General features: G+C 30.5%; 1 protein-coding gene across 1 annotated transcript; it reads left to right on the forward strand.

Moving 5' to 3' along the window:
• The first annotated feature begins 310 nt into the window (after positions 1 to 310).
• LOC132270665 (receptor kinase-like protein Xa21) lies at positions 311 to 3,773 on the forward strand. Its single transcript, XM_059771851.1, has 3 exons — positions 311 to 392; positions 1,285 to 3,285; positions 3,424 to 3,773. The coding sequence occupies exons 1-3, from the start codon at positions 311 to 313 to the stop codon at positions 3,771 to 3,773; spliced, it is 2,433 nt and encodes an 810-aa protein (XP_059627834.1).
• The last annotated feature ends 22,324 nt before the right edge of the window (positions 3,774 to 26,097 follow it).

A 26,097-nucleotide genomic window follows, 5' to 3' on the forward strand; every position in this document is an offset into this window, starting at 1 on the left:
CTGAAGAGACAAGAGTCATCCATATGAAGCATAACGCTGTACACATTAATTTTCCCATTAATAAGAGCAACATTAATGGGGGCAAGGTGAAAGGGCAAATATGCCCACAAGTGTGGGCATTGAATGACGGCCTGAGAGATGGGTTGAGCCACTAACAATAGGCCCAAGAAATGTAAACCTCTCCCAATCGAACTTACCTCTCCACGTGGGTTAAGCCGACCCACCATGTAAAAGGCCCATTAACAACACGACGTGGGCATAAAGGGAAGAAAATTAGGGCAATGAAGGGACACTGTAAAAGAAATAAGAAATGGAGTCGGAGGGGGATCGTTTATTGTATGGAAACTTCCCATTTTTGGGAGAGGACCTATTTTTGTACCTACAAGGTCCTTGTGAGTGTGCTTAATGGTTTGTTGGTGCATAACTTCATTTGTGCATGGCTCTGAGATTTTTCTTTCCTTTTTTTATAAAAATAATTTTTTTTATAAATTATATTGGGAGGAATAATAATTTCTTTATAAATTATGTTTACAAATGAGAATTCAATATTTGGGTTGGGAATGCACAAGTGGTCATTTTCCTCCACTTTTACTACTCTCCAAACGGATTGTTATGGACAACTTTTATTCAATTATTTTTTTCAAAGATTTAAAAATTAGAAAATATATAGAAACTTGTTAGTTTTTACGAATTTACTTTCTCAAAATTCAGCTACAAAAAATGTCTACTTTAAGAGATAAATGTTTTTCTAGTTATTTAAAAATAATTTTATGTTTACTAAATTCTTTAAAATTGTTTTTAGACAAAACGAGCGTATATCTCTTGGTTTCTTTCAAGCAAGTTGTTATGTAGTTTTTCATTAGAAGATTGTCGACAAGCTTTGGTGAGTTGTTCTAGGGTTCTTCTCACTTTTCCTCCAATTTAAATTCCAATGATTTTCTTACAAACAAAAGGATGCTTGTGAACAATAAAAAAAAAATTAATGGCAATTGGTTTCATAAAATGTAGGTCACCCGTGACAGGCTCAAAATAGATTAAATTTGAAAATGCAAAATTAGTTAATATTTTCATAAAGTTTAGAGTAATAAATATAGTGATTCAAATAAATAAAAAAATAAAAATAAAAATAAAAACCCGACCTCCCCTTTGGGGGAGATGGGTTACTATACTATTGCTTTCTTCCTTTCTTGGTCTTTTAGTTTTTGCTATTTCTTTATTCGCTGATTCTCAATAATTCCCACGAATTAAAGTTACATTTCATTGTCCTTCTACATGGCTTAGCAGGTGTGATACCGCAAGAGATTGGTGAACTCCCTATGTTAGAAAGAATATCATTGGAATCGAATAAGCTAACAGGACACATCCCAACAACGTTGTTCAACATCTCAACAGCACAAGTGATCGCACTTACGGACAACCACTTCTCGGGCAATATTCCATCAAGTTTTGGCCAGACTCTACCCAATCTTGAACAAATTTTTCTTGGAATGAATAACTTCAGTGGAACTATCCTTGATTCTATTTCAAATGCTTCTAAGCTCATTTATCTAGACCTTTCCTACAATAGGTTCACAGGTTCAATTCCCAGCTCAATTGGTAATTTAGGACAACTCCAATTTCTGAACCTAGGAGGAAACAATTTCACTAGTGAACCCTCATCGCCAGAATTGAGCTTCCTCACTTCCTTAACCAATTGCAGACAATTAAGAGTATTGTGGATATATGAAAATCCTTTAAACCTATTTCTTCCGGTCGCCATCGGTAATCTCTCCGATTCTCTCGAAAGTATTTTTGCAAGTGATTGTGGAATTAAGGGCAATATTCCTAGTGGGATTGGCAATTTAAGGAACCTAGTGTCCATATATCTATATGGCAACTACTTGACTGGGTTTATTCCAACAACAATCAAAGGGTTGAGTAAGTTACAACGACTTCATCTTGAGGACAACAGAATAGATGGATCCATTCCAAAGGAGATTTGCCATTTGCTGAACTTGGGTTTGTTAGCTTTGAATGAAAATAGATTGTTTGGAACCATACCTGAGTGCTTAGGGAATGTTACTTCCTTGAGATATCTGAATTTGGACTCCAATAGATTAAATTCCAGCATACCTGAAACCATTTGGAATCTCAAAGATCTTTTGGAGTTCAACTTGTCCTCTAATTCTTTTACTGGATATCTACCGCAAGAGATTGGAAATTTAAAGGTAGCAATGGTACTTGATCTATCGGTGAATCAATTCATAGGTAATGTTCCTAGCACCATTGGAGGTTTGCAAGACTTGGTTAGGCTTACCTTTGCACATAATAAACTACAAGGATCGATTCCTGAGTCACTTGGCAACATAGTAAGTTTGGAAATCTTGGATCTTTCCCAAAACAACTTGTCCGGTCAAATTCCTAAGTCGTTGGAGAAACTCTCGCATCTTAAATATTTTAATGCATCTTTCAATAGATTGAGAGGAGAAATTCCGACTGGAGGACCGTTTGCAAATTTCACAAATCAATCTTTTTTGTCAAATGAAGGATTGTGTGGTGCTCCTCGATTCCAAGTCCAGCCTTGTTATATTAGTTCTCTTCAAAAATCAAAGAAAAATTCAATGATTCGTATTTTGTTGCCAATCGCATCAGTACTTCTTGCCTCAACAATTCTAATTTTTTGCCTAAGAAGTCGATGGTGGAAAAATGAAATTCCAATTCGAACCCAATTGATACCTATGGTTACATGTGAAAGAATTTCATACCATGAACTTGTGCAAGCAACTGATGGGTTTAGTGAAAGCAATTTACTTGGCATGGGGAGTTTTGGTTCAGTTTACAAAGCTACACTAATAGATGGGACGATTTTGGCCGTAAAGGTATTCAATGTGCAACAAGAAGCCGCTTTCAAGAGTTTTGACACAGAATGCGAAATTTTGCGCAACATTCGTCACCGAAATCTCACTAAAGTCATTAGCAGTTGCTCTAACCTTGATTTCAAGGCCTTGATACTCGAGTACATGCCTAATGGGAGTCTTGAAAAGTGGTTATATTCACACAACTACTTCTTGGATATCTTGCAAAGACTAAACATCATGATAGATGTGGCGTGTTCATTGAACTATCTCCATCATGATTACTCAACACGTGTGGTTCACTGTGACCTTAAACCGAGCAATATTCTATTAGATGAAGATATGGTTGCACATGTAAGTGACTTTGGCATTGCGAAATTCTTAGAACAGGGGGATAGCATTGCACTAACCAAGACTCTGGCCACATTTGGGTATATTGCACCAGGTGAAGGTTTTAGCTTTCAATTTTTGTCCAAATCTTAGTTATGGTATTCTTTTTCTCATATCAAAATTTCAATTTAGTTTATCAAACTTTCAATTTCATCAAAACACATCAATTCATTCTTATTAATTATTATGTTGGATGTAGAGTATGGATTCGAAGGATCAGTATCAACAAGGTCTGATGTTTACAGTTACGGTATTGTGTTGATGGAAACATTTACAAGAAGAAAACCCACTGATGATTTATTTGCCGAAGATCTGAACCTCAAGGATTGGGTAAATCAGTCATTACCTGATGCAATCATTCACGTTGTAGATTCCAACTTGCTACCGCCAAAGGAAGAGAACTATACTGCAAAGGTGCAGTGTCTATCATCCATCATGGAATTGGGTTTGAAATGCTCTGCCGAATCACCCCATGAGAGGATCAACATGAAAGATGCTCTAATAGTACTCAAGAAGATCAAACTTCAATTAATCAAAAACTGTGAGTGAGTTGACGCATGAAAGTATCTATCTATTTCTTATTCAGTTTTTTATATTCATGGTTTAATTTTCATCAAACGTCCCGATAAAAGTAGACCTTCAATAATTTAAAATATCGAACTCCATGCAGGTGAGAAGGTTGAGACAAGTAACCGGCGGACTCAATGAGGACTACATTTTTTTGATAATTGATGCTACTATCTAAGAAGGTGCAATAAGTGACCGATTTCTAGTTCTTTAATGTTGGCATATCCATGGTAAGTGAAAAGTTTCACTCCGTATTTATCGGTTTAGATGCTAATAGAGTACTTTTTCAGAAATTATGCAGATCGAGATGTTAGGGTGGTAGCTCAGGTGCTTCATGATAGAAATATGACAACAACAAAAAGATGGTTTATGTCAGACAATTAAGGTGTATTGCTAGTTGTCCGGGTAAACATATGCTATATATGATCCATCTGGGATTTGGCAGTGTAAATTATTATTTTTCTTTCAAAAATGTACTTCTGATGTTGTGACTGTTTGTCTGGGAAGATGAAAGCTTTGATTGAGTATAGGTTATTTGAACTCTTTATACCAAGTATTAATTTAGATGGCTTTACATTCATGGGATGTTAAGCTTGTTGGACAAAAATAGACCTATTAGATCGACCTTGGCACCTCATAAGAATAGTGTTACATTAATGTAATTTTGAAAAGAAAAAAAAAAAAAAAAAAGGTTAAAATCACAAAGTGCAAAAAACCCCAATAAAATTAAAAAATTTCTGAATTAAAAAAAAAAAATTCAAATTGCCCCCTATCCGTGACCGAGTAAATTTGGTTTTGAAATGACAAAATTAACAATATTAAACTTGTGAATTTTATGATAACATAAAAATTAGCATTATCAAAATATATTTTTAAAATTTTTGATCTTTTCCTACAGCAAGCTGAGTGTCCCTGAATTTTTATTTTTTTATTTTTATAGTAAAATACCCTTGTTAATATGTTTTTTTTTTCAAATATGTACTCATAAAATATTACCATTTTCCCCCTACATTTATTTTAAAAAATCATTATTCCCCCTCCCCAAAAAATATACATAGATGCATCAATCAGAACGTAAATTTATTTAAAATAAAAAAAGATAACGTAACAACTAATCCATAAATATAGCAGAGGAAAATCCCAAATCAAGAACCCCGTAGGAAGAAATGTAAAGAACGAGAGTTGTTGAAACTAGCTAGCATATTAGAAGATCAATCGGCCAAAATAACCATGAGCAGCTACAATATAATAAGTTTCTTCCTCTAAGACCGAATCTGTACCCTCATTACCAGATTCATTTTCTAATCAACATCAACCTAATCCATAATAGAAAGACTTAGAAACAACCATTGCTAAGATGCGACCAGAGATCGAAGTCACTTATCAGAACCACCCTTGTCAACATTAGGAGAAGATCCATTTCCATTTCCATTTTCATTTCCATTTCCATTTTCCTTTTTGTCAACATTAGGAGAAGATCCATTCCCATTCCCATTCCTCTTTTTTTCAATGGATGACACCTCGTCGCAAAGAGAATCGACTCTCTTCTTCAGCTCTTTATCGTTTGCAACCACCTGTTTCACAACCTCCGCAAGATTGGTCATTGTTTGGAGAACTGGTTCCATAGCTTCCTTAACGGCCTCAATAGGAACCTTCGATGGAGAACTCTTCCACACATACTTCTTGCAGGTATCCAAGGTTCCTGCAACAAGATCGCCTTTGGAGGCATATAAAGCAAAAAGATAAATTTATTGAGCTTGGTTTATGGCACACACTACGAGGAGATCAATAATTGTGTTTGTATAGACAAGCTACTCAACAATATAACTTAATGAAACCGGAAAGGAATTCTCGAATTAATACCGAATTTCATGTGATTGGCTATACTTATCATGTGTTAAATAATAATTTTTGGGAAACTGTTTAAATAGATGAGGTGGACCACAACACTTGAGATTCAAAACTTATTTGAAAAAATCATTCAGTGACCCTATCATTTTCCTAATTTAATTAAAAGATTGACTCAAAACTTCTCAAGCAAGAGGTAGTAGATTAATTTGTCAAAAAAAAAAAATTGCTTGATTAATTAATGCAAATGATGTTAGAAACAATCCTGAAAATGCAACATTCTAAATTAATTAAAAAACAATCCTGAAAATGTAAGGGTACTCATTTCAAAGAGCTGCTTCTTCAACAAGTAAAGCTGGAATTTGAGAGAGAAAAATTAATATTTATGAAATATCAACATTAGTAGATAAATTATTTTTAAACATGACTTAAGCTAGCATCACAATCATAAGGGTATAATAATAATAATAAATAAATAACATAAGAACAACAGAAGTATCATAAAATCATACATACATGTCATTTATAGACCTTAATACATTATTTAATTAAAGAAATAAGAAGAGCATGAATAGTAGTGAAATTCTTTGATGATGACCTTTTGATTTGGCAGTTGTTTCAGCCAAAACTTTAAAATCAAGGGTGGATGCAGGGGCTCGGGTGGGCTTGAGCCCGCAAAATTATTATTATTATTTTTTATTATTATAGATAAATTAGGCCCAATTAAAAAATAAAAAAATAAAAAATAATAATAATAATTAGTAGTAGTCTTAGTCCCAAATATTAGTCCATTCAAACAAGCCCAAGAGTTAAGCCATAATTTTAAAACAAAGGCCTAACCAAACAGGCCTACGCCAAACAAGCCCTAAATCCCTAATACATCAACTGATATAGATGGATATGTGCATGAACAGCTATGCTTCTAAGTTTTTGGATTGTTAGGTCAGAAAACATCCCATGCGAACATCTGACCTCACTTAAAGATCTCAGGCATAAAAGGCATGATTTCTCCAAATCCCGGCAAATCAGCTTCCAACCCCATGACTGGTTACATATTCTATATGTGAGCTATTGTTATATGTGTTTATAAATTGAAAAAAATTAAAATAGTTTTGTTTCATCAATGAGAAGCTAGGTTTATAAATTATATATAATAAGCTTTAATGATATCAACGGGGTTGTTAAATTCATATTTAACTACATGATTTTAAAAAATTTGTGTTTTTGACTTTCATGAATTTCTTACCGGTTGCATGAACCTTGAACAGGACTTGTTTGGAAAATTAATTTGGAGTCTATTATCGACGATTTCGAGTCTTTAAAGCAATAACTTAGATATATATTTTGTAATCTTTGAATTCAAATATTTATCTAGATTATGTTATAAAAAAAAATTGCTTAAACAGATTATGCTCTAATCTATGAACATATTAGGATTTATTTGTCTCTCTTTCAAAGAGAGAAGTCAGATACAAACACTCACTCAGCAACAGAGGCGCATTCACACACACAAAAGCGTGATATGTAAGTGACTAAAAGCGATGAGCAACAAAGAAATATATTATAAACTGAACAAGTATTGCAGCAACAAACCAAACAAAAAGATTGTCTTACTTGGTTTTGCTGTGGTTATGGTTATTGTTGTAGTTGTTATATTATTGATGATTATTAAATAAATATCAATTAAGAAAAATAATTTATTTAGTAATGGATTCCACGCAGCATAAATGAAACCATAAATGAAAGATTAAAATATCAATTAAGAAAAAAATTTATTTAGTCAAAACCGAAATGGCAGAAACAATTAGCGAACAATGCAAATTGAAAGAAAAAAAACCTAATATATCAACCATTAACCAATGAAACACACCAATTACTAACACAAAATAAGTGTTTAAGAGACCAATACGTACAATATATATATAAATATAGAATATAGCATCTGCCAACTGACCTGAGTCTCCAGATTCGATCACCGAAACTAAACGAATGAGAGATAGGAGCTGGACGGTGGCGAAGGAAGAAAGAAACCCGAGAATTGATATAGAGGAGAAGAGTGCCAAGTCCTTGCACAATTGTATTTTTAATTGGTTAGGATTCCTAAAAGTAAATTGGTTAGGATTCCTAAAATTACAGGTTAATTAATTAAATGTATTTTATTATTATAAGACATTAAAAATATAAATTTATAAGACAAAAATATCCTTTTTAACACTTTTTTTCTCTCCCCTCTCTTGGATGATATATATATATATATATATATATATATATATATATAAACACCTAAATTCTTTTCTTTTCTTTTCTTTTTTTAGATTCCTAGATTGAGTATTTATATATACAAACAGATACTTTTTTCTTTTTCTTTTTCTTTTTCTTTTTCTTTTTCTTTTTTTCTTTTTTTTTTTTTGGTGTGTGTGTATATATATATATATATATTTCCTTTATATGTCGAGCTCAAATCTTTGCTAATCCAACCATTTTATCTCTCTATTATGAATCCATATATATATATATATATATATATATATATATATATATATATATATATAATTATAGATACACTCAGTATAATGATCAATTTAGGAGAGAAGAAATAATTAAAAGGGCATTTTGCCCTAAAAATTTATATTGTAAATGTCTCGTAATGGTAGGAGATATGTAATTAATTAGCATTAACGTGTAATTTTAAGAATCATAACCAATTAGGATTGTGACTGTGTGTCCTTGTACAGCTGCAATTAGCACTCCTTTTTGATATATATATAGAGTACAAGCCCTAGGCCCTCCTAATATAAAATATGGTTATTTTTATATTTATTAAAAAAAAAATTATATAATGTCCCCCTAAATTTTGTAATTTTTAAAATTATATCCCTTTTTTTTTTTTTCTTATGATCTTAAAAGTCCTTTGATTTCCTTTTAAAAAGGTAAATTTTCCTTCTTTAATCAAATTCTAATTGTTTCCTTTCAAATATCTCATTTTTCTTTCTTTTTTTTTTCACTTAAAATTATTCTTTTTGCACTTATGAATGATACTAGGAAAAGGCACGTGCGATGATGTTTTGTAAATAATGTGATAGAGTTTTATAGAAAATAAAACAGCCAATTTATGGAAGATTTTATAAAAATTATTTTATTTTCTTTAAATATATTACTGTTTAATTATATTTTCTTTTATTAAAAAAAAAACTCATAATAAATATATAAATAGGTAATATGTGTTAGAATTTTATAAAAACTCTTTTAAAACATCTTTTTATATCAATTAATAAATAATTTTTTATATTAACAATACTTGTCTAATTAGATTTTCTTTTATTAAAAAACTCAAAATAAATAGATAAATAGGTAATTTGTGTTAGAGTTTTTATAGAAAATCTTAAAATATATCTTTGTCTAATGTATTATAATTTTATTCAAAATAAAATAGGTAATTTGTGGTAGAATTTTTCTAGTCTAATTAGATTTTATTTTATTAAAAAACTTATAATAAATAAATAAATATATAATCTGTGTTAGAGTTTAATAGAAACTCTTTTAAAAACTCTTTTTATATTAATTAATAAATATTTTTGTTATTAATAATTCTTGTCTAATTAGATTTCTTTTTATTAAAAAAAACTCATAATAATAGTAGATAAATAGGTAATTTGTATTAGAGTTTTATAAAAACTCTTTTAAAACCTCTTTTAAATCAATTAATAAATAATTTTTTTATATTCACAAGACTTCTCTAATTAGATTTCTTTTTCTTAAAAACTCTTAATAAATATATAAATAGGTAATTTATGTTATAATTTTATAGAAACTCTTTAAATATTATATATTTGTCTAGTGTGATAGAGTTTTCTTAAAAATAAAATATGTAATTTGTAATAGAGTTTTATAAAAATTATTTTATTTTTTTTAAATATATCATTCTCTAATTAGATTTAATTTTATTAAGAAACCCATAATAAAAGTTAATTTATGGTAGAGTTTTAGAAAATTTATTTTATTTTATATATCAATTAATAAATATTTTTTATATTAATAATACTTGTCTAATTAGATTTTTTTATTAAAAAATTTATAATAATAAATAGATAAATAGGTTAATTTAAATTTTATTAGATAGTTTTTAGAGTTTGATAGAGTTTTATATATATATATATATATATATATATATATATATATATATATATATAAATCTTTTCATATCAATTAATAAATATTTTTTTTATATATAAATAGATACTTAAATACTGAAACTCTTTGCACATTTAATAATAGTATAGATAAAAACTCTTTTTATATCAATTAATAAATATTTTTTTAATATAAATAAATAAATACTGAAACACTTTGGCAAAACTTCTTATTTTACTTTGAAAATTAGACTTTCTTTTATTAAAAAATTCATAATCATAAATAGATAAATAAGTTAATTTGAATTTTATTAGGTAGATTTTAGAGTTTTATAGAGTTTTTTTTTTTTTTTTTTTTTTTTTAATGAAAACTCTTTTCATATCAATTAATAAATATTTTTTATATAAATAAATAAATATTGAAATACTAAAACTCTTTGACAGAGTTTCTATATTCTGTATTTTATATATAAATAAACAAATAAATATTGAAACTTTTTAGCGGAGCTTCTGTAACTCTGAGTTTATGCCCCTCTGAATTTCACTCTTTATATTTATCTAATTAGATTTCTTTTTATGAAAAACTCATAATAACAGCTAATTTGTGGTAAAGCTTTATAGAAATTATTTTATTTTCTTTAAATATATTCTTGTCTAATTTAATTTCATTTTATTAAGAAACCCGTAATAAAAGCTAATTTGTGGTAGAGTTTTAGAAAATTTAATTTATTTTATATATCAATGAATAAATATTTTTTATATAAATTATTCTTGTCTAATTAGATTTTTTTATTAAAAAAATCATAACAATAAATAGATAAATAGGTTAATTTGAATTTTATTATGTAGATTTTAGAGTTAGTTAATTTGTAATAGATTTTATAGAAAATTTTTATTTTCTTTAATTATATTATTGTTTCATTATATTTTTTTATTAAAAAAACTCATAATAAATAGATAAATAGGTAATACGTGTTATAATTTTATAGAAAATATTTTTAAAACTCTTTTTATATGAATTAATAACTATTTTTCAAATTAGATTAGATTTTTATTAAAAAAAACTCATAATAAAAGGTAATTTGTGATAGAGTTTTAGAAAAATTATTTTATTTTTTATATCAATTAAAAAATATTTTTTATATTAATAATTCTTGTCTAATTAGATTTTCTTCAAGTTTCCCAGTTTCAACATCGGGATCCAAATCTTCTTCATGAAAATCTGCTTTAGTATGGGACTCTATTCTATTATTATTAAACTCTAACAAAAATTCTTTTTATAACAATTAATAAATATTTTTTATTTTAATAATTCTTGTCTAATTAGATTTACTTTTATTAAAAAGTTCATAATAAATAGATAAATTGGTAATTTGTGTTAGAGTTTTATAGAAACTCTTTTGAACCTATTTTTATATCAGTTAACAAATATTTTTTTATATTAATAATACTTGTCTAATTATATTTTTTTTTATTAAAAAACTCAAAATAAATATATAAATAGGTAATTTGTGTTAGAGTTTTATAGGAACTTTTTAAATATATCTTTGTCTAGTGTGATAGGCTTTTATTGAAAATCAAATAGGTAATTTGTGATAGATTTTTATAGAAATTATTTTATTTTCTTTAAATATATCATTTTCTAATTAGATTTAATTTTTTTAAGAAACTCATAATAAAAACTAATTTGGGGTAGAGTTTTAGAAATATTATTTTATTTTATATATCAATTAATAAATAACTTTTCTATTAATAATTCTTGTTTAATTAAATTTTCTTTTATTAAAAAATTCACAATAATAAATTGATAAGCAGTTTAATTTAAATTTTATTATGTAGATTTTAGTGTTTTGTAGAGTTTTTTTAATTTTATTTTATAAAAACTCTTTTCATATCAATTAATAAATATTTTTTTGTACAAATAAATAAATACTGAAACTCTTTGCACATCTAATAATAGTATAGATAGTATAGATAAAAACTTTTTTATATCAATTAATAAATATTTTTTTATAAATAATAAATACTAAAACTCTTTAGCAAAGTATCTGTAATTTACTCTGGAATTCTAAATTTCTAGAATTCTCAATTTTTGTACTCTTTCCTCCTTCCTCCATGCCTCTATTAATAGGCTTCTTGAATTAATAGGATTATGACATGTGTCCTGTTATAATAATGACATAATCATAACTGGCCGTCCCGATTATATTGTGATAATTATCCATAAAAAATAACTATTATCTTTATATTGAACTAAAAGTAAGAGTTTTATATATAATGTGATTGATATTATTAGGTAATTTTTTAATAAATAAATATTTTTTATTTTTATAATTCGTGTCCAATTTGATTTACTTTTATTAAAAAAACTCATAATAAATATATAAATAGGTAATTTGTGTTAGAGTTTTATAGAAACTCTTTAAATATATCTTTGTCTAGTGTGATAGAGTTTTATTGAAAATAAAATAGGTAATTTGTGATAGAATTTTATAGAAATTGTTTTATTTTCTTTAAATATATCTTTGTCTAATTAGATTTAATTTTATTAAGAAATTCATAATAAAAGCTAATTTGTGGTAGATTTTTATAAAAAATTATTTTGTTTTATATATCAATTAATAAATATTTTTTATATTAATAATCCTTGTCTGATTAGATTTTCTTTTATTAAAAAATTCATAATAATAAATAGATAAATAGGTTAATTTAAATTTTATTATGTAGATTTTAGTGTTTTAAATATTTTTTTATATAAATAAATAAATATTTAAATACTGAAACTCTTTGCACATCTAATAATAGTATAGATAAAACTTTTTTTATATCAATTAATAAATATTTTTTTATAAGAAACTCATAATAAAAACTAATTTGTGGTAGAGTTTTAGAAAACTTATTTTATTTTATATATCAATTGATAAATATTTTTTATATTAATAATTCTAGTCTAATTAGATTTTCTTTTATTAAAAAATTCATAATAAAAAATAGATAAATAGGTTAATTTAAATTTTATTATGTAGATTTTAGTGTTTTATAGAGTTTTTTTTTATATAAATACTCTTTTCATAACAATTAATAAATATTTGTTTATATAAAAAAATAAATACTTAAATACTTTATTGAAACTGGAAAAGGAGAAAACATTCAGTGAACTGTCTCAAGAGAGCTCCATGTTTGGCTAAATGTTAGGATTCACCAACTCTCATTCACCTTACTGATCCTAAAGACACTCTTTGTTGCATATGGTTGATGAAAGAGTATGGCGTCACCGAGTCTTGGACTAAACAATTCAATGTTGATACTTTTGGCGGATTCAATAGTGTAGCTGACTTCGCAAGGAAAGGTGAACTACTGTCAACCAGTGCAGGGGACTTGGTAATTGGAAGACCTTATCTTCCCACTAGAAGATTATGGCATCTTTTATTTTTAATTCGTGGGTCTACACATTCAACGCATAGGCACGCATTTTATGTCAATTAATAAATATTTGTTTTATATAAATACTGAAACTTTTTGACAAAGTTTCTTATTTTACTCTAAAATTCTAGATTTCTATAATTCTCAATTTTTGTATCCATTCCTCCTTCCTTCTTGCCTCTATTTATAGGCTTTTTAGATTAATAGGATAATGACAAGTGTTCTTTTCTGATAATGACATAATCATAACTAGGCCGAGCCTGTTATATTATAATAATTATCCATAAAAAAATAACTATTCTTTTTATATTGAACTAAAAATAAGAATTTATATAGAATGTGATTGATCTTATTAGGTAATCTTTCAACTAATAAATATTTTTTATTTTAATAATACTTGTCTAATTAGATTTCTTTTTATTAAAAAAAACTCATAGTAAATAGATAAATAGGTAATTTGTGTTAGAGTTTTATAAAAACTCCTTTAAAACCTCTTTTTATATAAATTAATAAATAATTTTTTATATTAATAATACTTGTCTAATTAGATTTCCTTTTATTAAAAAACTCATAATAAATAGATAAATAAGTAATTTGTGTTAGAGTTTTATAGAAACTCTTTAAATATATCTTTGTCTAGTCTGATAGAGTTTTATTAGAAATAAAATAGGTAATTTGTGATAGAGTTTTATAGAAATTATTTTATTTTCTTTAAATATATCATTGTCTAATTAGATTTAATTTTATTAAGAAACTCATAATAAAAACTAATTTGTGGTAGAATTTTAGAAAAATTATTTTGTTTTACGTATCAATTAATAAATATTTTTTATATTAATAATTCTTGTCTAATTAGATTTTATTTTATTAAAAAATATTTAAATATATCTTTGTCTAGTGTGATAAAGTTTTTTTGAAAATAAAATAGGTAATTTGTGACAGAGTTTTATAGAAATTATTTTATTTTCTTTAAATATATCATTATCTAATTAGATTTAATTTTATTAAGAAACTCATAATAAAAGCTAATTTGTGGTAGAATTTTAGAAAAATTATTTTGTTTTATGTATCAATTAATAAATATTTTTTATATTAATAATTCTTGTCTAATTATATTTTATTTTATTAAAAAATTCATAATAATAAATAGATAAATAGGTTAATTTAAATTTTATTATGTAGATTTTAGTGTTTTAAATATTTTTTTAGATAAATAGATAATTTGTGTTAGAGTTTTATAGAGACTCCTTTAAAACCTCTTTTTATATCAATTAATAAATAATTTTTTATATTAATAATACTTGTCTAATTATATTTCATTTTATTAAAAAAATTCATAATAAATAGATAAATATGTAATTTGTGTTAGAGTTTTATAGAAATTCTTTAAATATATCTTTGTCTAGTGTGATAGAGTTTTATTGAAAATAAAATAGGTAATTTGTGACAGAGTTTTATAGAAATTATTTTATTTTCTTTAAATATATTTTTATCTAATTAGATTTAATTTTATTAAGAAACTCATAATAAAAGCTAATTTGTGGTAGAATTTTAGAAAAATTATTTTGTTTTATATATAAATTAATAAATATTTTTATATTAATAATTCTTGTCTAATTAGATTTTATTTTATTAAAAAATTCATAATAATAAATTGATAAATAGGTTAATTTAAATTTTATTATGTAGATTTTAGTGTTTTAAATATTTTTTTATATAAATAAATAAATACTGAAACTCTTTGCACATCTAATAATAATACAGATAAAAACTCTTTTTATATTAATTAATAAATATTTTTTATATAAATAAATAAATAATTAAATACTGAAACTCTTTGGCAGAGTTTTTGTATTTTATTCTGGAATTCTGGATTTCTAGAATTCTCAATTTTTGTACCCCTTCCTCCTTTCTCCATGCCTCTATTTATAAGCTTCTTGGATTAATGAGATGATGACATGTGTCCTTTTTTGATAATTACATAGTCTTAACTGGGCCGGGCCGGTTATATTGTGATAATTATCCATAAAAATAACTATTCTTTTTATATTCAATTAAAAATAAGAGTTTTATATAGAATGTGATTGATTTTATTAGGTAATTTTTAGAGTTTTATAGAATCTATTTTTACAAAAACTATTTTTATATCAATTAATAAATATTTTTTTATATAAATAAATAAATACTGAAATACTGAAACTATCCATAAAAATAACTATTCTTTTTATATTCAACTAAAAATAAGAGTTTTATACAGAATGTGATTTTATTAGGTAATTTTTAGAGTTTATAGAAACTATTTTTACAAAAACTATTTTTATATCAATTAATAAATATTTTTTTTATATAAATAAATAAATACTGAAATACTGAAACACTTTGCACATTTAATAATAGTATAGATATGTAATATGCAAATTTTTTCATGCATCACTTTCAAAACAACTGTATTGAATAAAAATATTAATTGTTTTACAATATTTTAGTTCTTAAATTAATCAAATTGTAACGACCCGGTCATTCGCCTTCCTTTCCTTTTTCCTGAAATTTTACGAATGAATTTTTTTCATTTAATTTTCTTTTCTGAGCTCTGTTTCGTGTCGCTTAGTGTCATCTCGAGTGCTCGGAATTGGTTCTTGAAACTCTTTTCCGTGGATTGACAACTTTCTTTGAGAACCGAGTCATTTATGCATTTTTACTTTTTGGACACTATGCGCCTTTCGTCCTTTTCCCTGTTTCGTCTTTTTCTCTATTCTGTCTTTTCCCCATTTGTCACATTATTGGAACAACCTCACTTCTCATGCTCAGAGTTGGTTTTTGACTTCACGTGCCTTCATCTTGAGTGGTTTCCTCGAAATACGTATCTTTACTTTTGCAAAAAAGTACTCTGGTTGCTCCCGGTGTCTATAGGGGCATGGATACAAAGTTCTTTGAAATTATTTTCTTTTCTTGGGGTGTTTTTCGTAAATATCTTTTGAAGATATTCTATTTCAGTGATTTTTAAGAAAATATTTTTGGAAGATATTTTCATTCTGGACCATAAGTGCAGTTTTCACTTTTTGGAGGGGCCATTTTGCAATTAATGAAAGTTATTGCAAAATATCTTGTTTTGAGCTTGGATCCTCGTACAGGATTCATTTTCACATTTCGTCGAGTTGTGTACTCTTGGAATTTGCTCCTGGTCGATGTTTTCCAATTTCAGGGTTTCTGGCCCCGGTTTGCGCTAAACTTGTTTTGGGTATACCTTTCTGCTCAGGACTCGGTTTTCGATGCCGTTCCTTCCATTGTTCATATTTTATCATTTTGAATCTTTTTTGTTCACAAAGTTTTGCCACTTGAGCGCGTCTGCTGAAATTTTACTTTTTCAGACCCGTCGGGGCACTTTTTGAGATTTTTATAAAAGGGGGGGGTGAGATATTTCATTTTTCATCTTCTCCCCTCTTCATGCACGACCTGGAGCTCCCATGGCAGCCCAAGGGGTGCTGCCATCTTCTCTCTCCTCTTTTGGTTCAATTTTCCTTGATGGAAAGTGTTCGGCCTTAACGTTTGTTGTTCCCCTCGCCGTGCTCTACCTTTCCCCCTTATTAGAATTCAGTTTTGACCTTTTTTTGAGTTTGGTTTTGAGGTCAAGTTATGATTTTGATGGGGCTTTGATGGGGGTTATGTTCACGGCGTTGTCCCCGACAAAACCTAGTAGTTTCGTCAGATTCGGAGCCGTTCCATTTTGATGGCCTTTGGGATTTTCATCTCAAATTGAGGTAGGAGATGTTCTAGGTTTAAATTCTTGTTATATAGCATGCTTGTGATGCTTGTACTACTTGTTTGCATGATTAAATACAAAATCTAGAGATTTTATTATTTATTTTTCTTGTACGGGATATAATTTTCACGGTTACTCATGACTTGGTTTAAACATGTAGCATGATTTTATATTACCCCTTGATATGCTCATTGTCGTGTATTAAAATTGGAACATTTGAATAAGTATTAAAGATTTTATTTAATATTTATCTTAGGTGAAAGATTAATTCACATGGCCTTAACTAGCTTGAAATTAATATGTGTTAGCATATTATATTAGGCCTTAGCATGCTCTTCCACATAGTTGAATTTGAGAGTAATTGGAGATGTTTTGAAAATTAGTAATTATTAATTAATTTGATTAATTAATTTGTCCCGAGTGCACTATTCACTCCATTTGAATTCTGACTCGATATTCTTGATCTACATGCTATACAGCTTCACATATATTTGATTTAGAATATTCGGTGAGGTTTTGAAACCTTTCATTTAATTAATTTCCTTGTTTAAGATTTAATCCTCATGGTGATATACAACTTGGAATTGAATTGTGGCATGCTAGAAAATTAAGCTTTGGTGTGGTTGTTCACATATATTAAATTGGGATTAATTGCATGAGAATTGCAACCTTTATTTTATATTTAACTTTAGTGAAAGTTTAATTTACATAGGTGTAACTTGCATGAAATAAGCTTGTAATGTGATATTACATTAGGCCTTGGCATGTTCTCTAAGATATGTTAAATTGAGAGCATTTGGTTAAGTTTGAAAATCTAGAGATTTTAATTAAAAGAATTAATTAAAGTCTATTTTGTGATCATATTAGCTTAATTAAGGTTTTAACTTGATATATGTATTGGCCATGACTTGTTTACTAGTATATATTAATTTGGGACTATTTGAAGTTGTTTTAGAACCTTGGGATTTAAATTAGCATGATTTAATTAAGGTTCTACTTTGTTGTTCTAACAACCTAATTGAGTTTTAGAATGGATATAGGTGATGACCTTGCCATGCCCTTTAACATGTATTAAATGGAGGTTAATTGAAATTGAATCGGAAATCTAGAGAATTTAATTGTGTTTATCTATTTAAATTCTATCAATTTGCTCCATGATCTAGTTGTGTTTTAGAAGTGGTTTTTATATTCAAATCATGGACTTAGACCTTGTTGTATATTCATTTGATTATGTTTTGAACATTGGATAACATAGTTGCTATGTTTGTATTCATGAGAATATGTTTTCCTTATTGAATATATTGTTGCCTTGTGTAATGATTTGCACACTTCGTGTTTAACATCTTTCATGCATAGCGTGTAACGAATCGCACACTGAAGATTCGACATTCATCATATCATATTAGTTGTGGATTTAGAGCATGTATTGTATAGGTTTCCAAATTTGGTTGTGCTTAGTAGACAGTTGATTATCTTGCATATTCCTGTTGATATATGCGTTGTTGCACAACTTGTTGATTTTGGAAACTTGGGGATGTCGTTGTTTGAATATGGCTAGGACGTGGTTCTAGTACGGGGGATAGTCCCTCTATATATAGTCTAGTGCGCACATAGGGAGGTTACCCATGGGCTAGTAACCCTAAAGTAACTATGCTGTCGGCTGATCTGGCGTGACGTCCGAGTGTCCACTTTGTTTGATTTCGCATTTCATTTTCAAGTTGATAACTAGATGATGTTGTTACTTGTTGTTTCTTATTTGTCGTTCCATTTTAAGTTACAGGATGTTAACTTTGCGAAATTGTGCTTTATGCGTTGTATTGGAAGTTCCAATGTTGGTTAAATTGCATCGATATTGAAAATCGTGTTTTGACGTTCTAATAAAGCTTAGGATTGATCCTATTGATTCATTTATAACATAGACGTTAGGTGGCATGACCCACTTCTGTTGTTTTCGTGCTTTGGATTCCAAGCTGATAGCTTTAAGAAATTGTATTTTGTTGCCTTGTATAATATGCTTTTGTGTGGTTAGACTGCATTGAAGTTGTAATTTGCGTTTTGATTGTTCAACATGGCCTGGGATGATTCCTTAGACTTATTTAGAACATAGGCGTTAGGTGACATGATCACGTTAGTTGTTTCTGTATTCGAGGTTGCAAGTTAATACCTTTAAGAACCTATATCTTGTTGCTTTGTATAACGTGCTTCCATATTGTTTAAATGGCATAGATGATGTGATTTATGCTATAAACACTCTAAGGTAGCTTAGGATGCTCCCTTAGTCTCATTTCGATATAGACGTTAGGTGACATGAACCCCTTTAACATGTTTCACCTTAAGGTGATAAATTTGTAAAATGCTAGGTCGATGCATGCTCATCTCCTACGTGTAGCTTTATGTTACTCACCCCTACAATACTGGGGTATATTTCAGGTACGAAGACTTGGTTCGTGAAGCCTAGCATTCCTTGGATGTTGATGAGCGCTGACAAGTGCGCATTTAAACCCGTTAAGCTTAAGCATTCTAGTACCTTTATCTATCTTACTTTGCCGTTTTAGACTTATTACGTGTTATTTATATATTCAGGCACTAATCCCAAAATTGAGCTAACTCAGCCAAATAAGAGCTTAATTGAAGCAATCCTGAGATAAACCAAAGGAGGGAGCAAAGTGGAGAAAGCAAGGAGCAAAAAGGAATCAAAGTTGTGCAGCTGAAAAGTTCGATCGATCCAACTTAGAGTTCGATCGATTAAACATCTATGATCGATCACAGTACTTCTCGATAGATCCAACCTTGGCCTTTGCTGAAATTCCAAGTTCGATCGATCCAACATCACCTTCGATCGATCGAACCCTATTTTGTCCTATTCAAATGATTGATCTTATCCACAGCTGTACGCCTACCAACCACTTTTGTCCTTTTCCCCATAAATATCTTCGAAATATCTCAGCCTTGTCCTTATCCGGAGGAGTCAGACCACTTCGATCGATCCAAGATGCAGTTCGATCGATCGAACCCATCTTCGATCGATCCAAGTTAAAGTTTGATCGATCGAACTTCCTCCAGCGAGAAAAAGTTAAAGTCCAGCTCATTTATTCCGTCCTTCACCCAATCATTGGAGAATATGCCTTGCACGACCACAGCTCATCATAGGGTGTATTTAACCTACCTATATAAGGAATATGATACACTTTTTGGAAAGGAGTCTAGAGTCTCTTGTCACACATTGAAAATCATCTTGGAGGCTCTCCTTGGAGAGGAGGAAGGAGGGAAGCTAGAGCACCATTGGAGGAGATCTTCACCAACAAGGAGCAGCCATAGAGTTAGCCCTTGAGGGTTGGATCATCACTACCATGAGTGTCTAGACATCCTCTTGGGGCTAGAGTTAGCCCCAAGCATGCTTTCTATACTCTAATCTTGTGTATTATTGAGGGATTAGTGTTGTATGATACATCTTGATATTCATGTATATATAAATCTTGATTATTTCATGGTTTGTATGGTTTAATGCTTCCAATTGACTATTCTATGCTACCCATATGTCTATGTATGCTAAAGTAGGATATTCATGTGCTTATCTCTAGATTTAGTGTTTTTGATGCATGTCTATGTGTATTGATGCTATAGATCTAGAGATTATCAAGATGATATGCTTAATGAATGCTATTTTGGTTCATTTGATGGTTTATGCCTATTCTTGATGGCTTGTGCCTCTCCCCTAGTCTAGATAGCTTTATTTTCATGCTAGTAGTGTAGATTTAGTGTAGTGGTAGTATAATGTTAGATGGGAGGACAATCTACTCTTGATGTTTGATGTTCCATGCTTGTGAGTCCAAATGGCATATTCCTCTAATATTGTGTTGTATGTGGATTGTGAGCTTAATGAAGGATTAATGACTTGTTATGATATGTTGTATCTTTCACATGTGTTTAGACAATTTATTCCTCTCCCAATAGATAAATTGTGGCCTCTCACATGATGTTTAGATAATACATGTTAAACTAAGTCATCCTTATGGATTGCTTGGACTATGAGCTTAATGAAAGGTTCAATGACTTGATTTGATATTTTGTTCTCTTCACATGATGTCTAGACAATATATTCCTCTACCAATAGATGTATTGTGGCCTCACACATGTTGATTGAGACAATTTGCACTTGTTGAGTCACTCTTACCAATTGAATGTCTTTTATACACACAATATTGTTGCAACACATTCATTTCTCTCATTAGTCACTTGATTATGGTTTGGAATAGTATTATTTGGTGGTGATCTCTACACCCCAAGACCTTTCCTTCTTACTTACTCTTTATCTTAATGCATTTTAATTAATTCTTTTCTAGAAGTAATCAACCAACCCAATTCTCTTTTGCAATCATTTGGTACGCTAGAGTCGAAGTTGAAATTCCAACACGTAGAATCCCTTGGGACGATCCCTACTCACTCTTTCTACGTTAGTAGTAGTGTTGGTAGTGGTTTTTATAAATTTAAATTTGACATAAAAGGCTTTTCTTGAACCACACATTCACTACATTCAGTTTGGCGTATTGGAACGGCCGTCGTCAAATGTCGTGTAGCTTTCAAGTTTCCATTTCATGCAAATGTTAGCATGAAATGTCATTTTGTAGACTTATATGTCAAAATATGTATATTTGATTCCATGTATGTAATGTGTACATAAGTGCACTCCTTTCAATGTATTTGACATGTATGAGATGAGGCCGGAGGCCAATGACACGTGTATTGTATTCTATACAACTTTTTAACTTCATGAAATATTATGAAAACCTTGAAAAATCGCAACTCATTGCTTCACCATGGTTGCATCGGGTGTGGAAATTCCATTTTCATTCTTTCATAGGGTCTTATTAATCACGTTTGAAGTGTGGCCAAGGGCCAAACGGTCATTTGATCCCGTTTTGTATTTTTGGATTCCGAGTTTTCATTCCAACTTCCATTTTTGCCTTTTTGCCCGTTGGGGAGTCGGATTTTGTATCGGTGGTATTTTTAAGTCGTGGACCACTGTAGCACGTCCAAATAGGTAAGTTACGTTTGCGTGCATGGTCGTTTCCGGGCAAAACCTTATCGTTTGTGTTTTGAGCCTCTTGTGAATTCATTTCGCACTTTTTTTGCATATTCTGATCTAGGGGCATTATAGACTTTTCACGGTGGTTTTATTTTCTTCTTTCAATATGGTTGAATAGAAAACATGATTTTAGGGGGAGTTTCTTTTCCGTGTTTTTCCAGAAAATGTCGTCTTGATATCGGAAATCGCTTACGAAGTTCAGCTCTCAGTTTTCAAAATAGCAGCTTTTTGGACCTCCATGACTAGATTTCATGGAGGGGCATTTCGGGCATTCTACATTGCATTTTTTTTGAATTCTTTCGCTAGTCATGTAGAAAACTCAATTTTGAGGGGGGTTTCTTCTTTGTGTTTTTGTAAAAAAATTCATCTAGGCTTCCAAATTCAGACTTTGTTCTGGATTTTTTTGAAAAATAAACACATATTTGGGCTGCTGCTGCCAGCCATGGCGCACTCAGCGCGCGCACGGCGTGCATGGGCGCGCGCGTGGGCGTGCGCATGGGGCTGTCATTGCCCCTCGTCGGGCGGCCGCGACGTCATTTCTTCTTTTGGGCGTTTCTCCTTCGTCCGAACTCCGATTCAAGTGAATTTTTTTTTGAACTTGACTAATTTTTCGTTGTCTTTCCAACGGTGTGCTCGGTTGCACCCGGTTCTTCCTGAATAATTACCAGTTTACCCTTTTTGCCTTAAGTGCTCGTTTTTCTTCGTCATGCCGTTTCTCCTTCGTCCGGACTCCGAATCATGCGATTCTTGAGTCCTTCTTGATTAGTTTTTCGTTGTCCTTCCAGCGGTGTGCTCGGTGGCACCCGAATCTACAGTTTTCAGAAATGACTATTTTGCCCCTGGGGGCTTATTTGTCATATTTTCGCTCTTTTGCTTCCGCATCAGTTCTTGTTGAGTTCCACGACCTCATGGAAGGTCACTTTGACTTCTTAGAGTCTTGTTTCCTGTTTTCGCTTCCGCATTCGGATCCGTTATCGGATCATCCTTATGGTTCATCACAGGACACGCTGGCCTAAAAACCAGGGTCGCCACAGGTGGTATCAGAGCGTCTGGGTTCGAATACCTTGGATGACGGGTTTTGGGTGCATATCATGCTCACGTTGTTTTGCTTTGTTTTGTCATTTGTATCTTGATAACATGTCTTGTATGATAACATGTTCATCTGTTCAGGTGTTTTGAGACATCTATCATTGGTTGAGCATGTTTTTGTGTATATATGCTTCCTGATAACATGTTCTGTGTCACTATCATGTTCTGGTGTGATAACATGTCTGCGTGCTTCTTGATAACAAGTTTGATTTGATAACATACCTATTTGCTTATGTGACAACTTGTTTACTACTTGTGTGAGTAGATAGTTATGCTATGTTGCATGCTACTTGTTTACTTTATGTCAGGTTTTTGCATTGTCTCTTAGGATCTGTCGTATCCCTTGGATGCATTCTTGTTTCACGAGTTTCTTCCTTGGATAGGAGAAATTCATTCTGTGAGGACCTATGTCGGGAACCTTCTTGTCTGTTTTGTTGATGCGAGTAAGGCTCATGTGAGTGTAGAATCGCAGTTCTTGTCTGGTGGACTGAGACGTGGGCCAGGGAGGCACCGTTTCATTTCCTTTTCCTTCGTGGCTTCTAGATCTAAGGCCTTAAGCGTAATGGTGCCAGTGTCATTGTTGTTAGAGTTTTGGGATTAGCTACCCCAACTCTCGCAGATGCTTGGTTTTCGTAGTGCCTTTGGTAATGATCATTTTCGACATTGATGTTATTTGTATCAAAAAGTTCCCTTCTGGGGCAAGATATGAACTAGTGCCTTATACCGTCATGCTACCTTACTAACGAGTAAGTGTGGGCGGGTTCTGGTCGCTGTTCGTACTGTCTTATCACTCCTTTCTTTCATCGCGTTTTGACGTTTCGTTTTCTTGGGATTCTCTCAGTAGTTGACGTTGAGTTAACATACCTGTTCGTATGAGGTGTTGTCTCAGTTCATGGTTTCGTGTTCCTTTAGTTGATCTTTAGACTTCAGGATTTGTCCTTCAGTGCGTTGTGAGCTGTCCTTTGATTTGACCTTTTGTTCGGTCATTATTCTGTTCTCTTTGGTATGTTTCTAATTTCGGGGACAAAATTCCTTTAAGGAGGGTAGTTTGTAACGACCCGGTCATTTGCCTTCCTTTCCTTTTTCCTGAAATTTTACAAATGAATTTTTTTCGTTTAATTTTCTTTTCTGAGCTCTGTTTCGTGTCGCTTAGTGTCATCTCGAGTGCTCGGAATTGGTTCCTAAGACTCTTTTCTGTGGATTGACAACTTCCTTTGAGGACCGAGTCATTTCTGCATTTTTACTTTTTGGACACTATGCGCCTTTCGTCCTTTTCCCTATTTCGTCTTTTTCCCTATTCTGTCTTTTCCCCATTTGTCACATTGTTGGAACAACCTCACTTCTCATGCTCGGAGTTGGTTTTTGACTTCACGTGCCTTCATCTTGAGTGGTTTCCCCGAAATACGTATCTTTACTTTTGCAAGAAAGTACTCTGGTTGCTCCCGGTGTCCATAGGGGCATGGATGCAAAGTTCTTTGAAATTATTTTCTTTTCTTGGGGTTTTTTTCGTAAATATCTTTTGAAGATATTTTATTTCAGTGGTTTTTAAGAAAATATTTTTGGAAGATATTTTCATTCTGGGCCATAAGTGCAGTTTTCACTTTTTGGAGGGGCCATTGTGCAATTAATGAAAGTTATTGCAAAATGTCTTGTTTTGAGCCTGGATCCTCGTACATGATTCATTTTCACATTTCGTCGAGTTGTGTACTCTTGGAATTTGCTCCTGGTCGATGTTTTCCAATTTCAGGGTTTCTGGCCCCGGTTTGCGCTAAACTTGTTTTGTATATACCTTTCTGCTCGAGACTCGGTTTTCGACGCCGTTTCTTCCGTTATTCATATTTTATCATTTTGAATCTTTTTTGTTCACAAAGTTTTGCCATTTGAGCGCGTCTGCTAAAATTTTACTTTTTCGGACCCGGCGGGGCCCGTTCGGGGCACTTTTTGAGATTTCTATAAAAGGGGGGGTGAGATATTTCATTTTTCATCTTCTCCCCTCTTCATGCACGATCTGGAGCTCCCATGGCAGCCCAATGGGTGCTGCCATCTTCTCTCTCCTCTTTTGGTTCACTTTTCCTCGATGGAAAGTTTTCGGCCTTAACGTTTGTTGTTCCCCTCGCCGTGCTCTACCTTTCCCCCTTATTAGAATTCAGTTTTGACCTTTTCTTGAGTTTGGTTTTGAGGTCAAGTTATGATTTTGATGGGGCTTTGATGGGGGTTATGTTCACGGCGTTGTCCCCGACAAAACCTAGTAGTTTCGTCGGATTCGGAGCCGTTCCATTTTGATAGCCTTTGGGATTTTCATCTCAAATTGAGGTAGGAGATGTTCTAGGTTTAAATTCTTGTTATATAGCATGCTTGTGATGCTTATACTACTTGTTTGCATGATTAAATACAAAATCTAGAGATTTTATTATTTATTTTTCTTGTACGGGATCTAATTTTCCCGGTTGCTCATGACTTGGTTTAAACATGTAGCATGATTTTATATTGCCCCTTGATATGCTCATTGTTGTGTATTAAAATTGGAACATTTGAATAAGTATTAAAGATTTTATTTAATATTTATCTTAGGTGAAAGATTAATTCACATGGCCTTAACTAGCTTGAAATTAATATGTGTTAGCATATTATATTAGGCCTTAGCATGCTCTTCCACATAGTTGAATTTGAGAGTAATTGGAGATGTTTTGAAAATTAGTAATTATTAATTAATTTGATTAATTAATTTGTCCCGAGTGCACTATTCACTCCATTTGAATTCTGACTCGATATTCTTGATCTACATGCTATACAGCTTCACATATATTTGATTTAGAATATTCGGTGAGGTTTTGAAACCTTTCATTTAATTAATTTCCTTGTTTAAGATTTAATCCTCATGGTGATATACAACTTGGAATTGAATTGTGGCATGCTAGAAAATTAAGCTTTGGTGTGGTTGTTCACATATATTAAATTGGGATTAATTGC

The sequence above is a fragment of the Cornus florida genome, unplaced genomic scaffold, assembly GCF_030987335.1.
Source record: "Cornus florida cultivar Cherokee Brave unplaced genomic scaffold, ASM3098733v1 CherokeeBrave_3.0.0_Hap2_Chr01, whole genome shotgun sequence".
NCBI classification, from domain to species: domain Eukaryota; kingdom Viridiplantae; phylum Streptophyta; class Magnoliopsida; order Cornales; family Cornaceae; genus Cornus; species Cornus florida.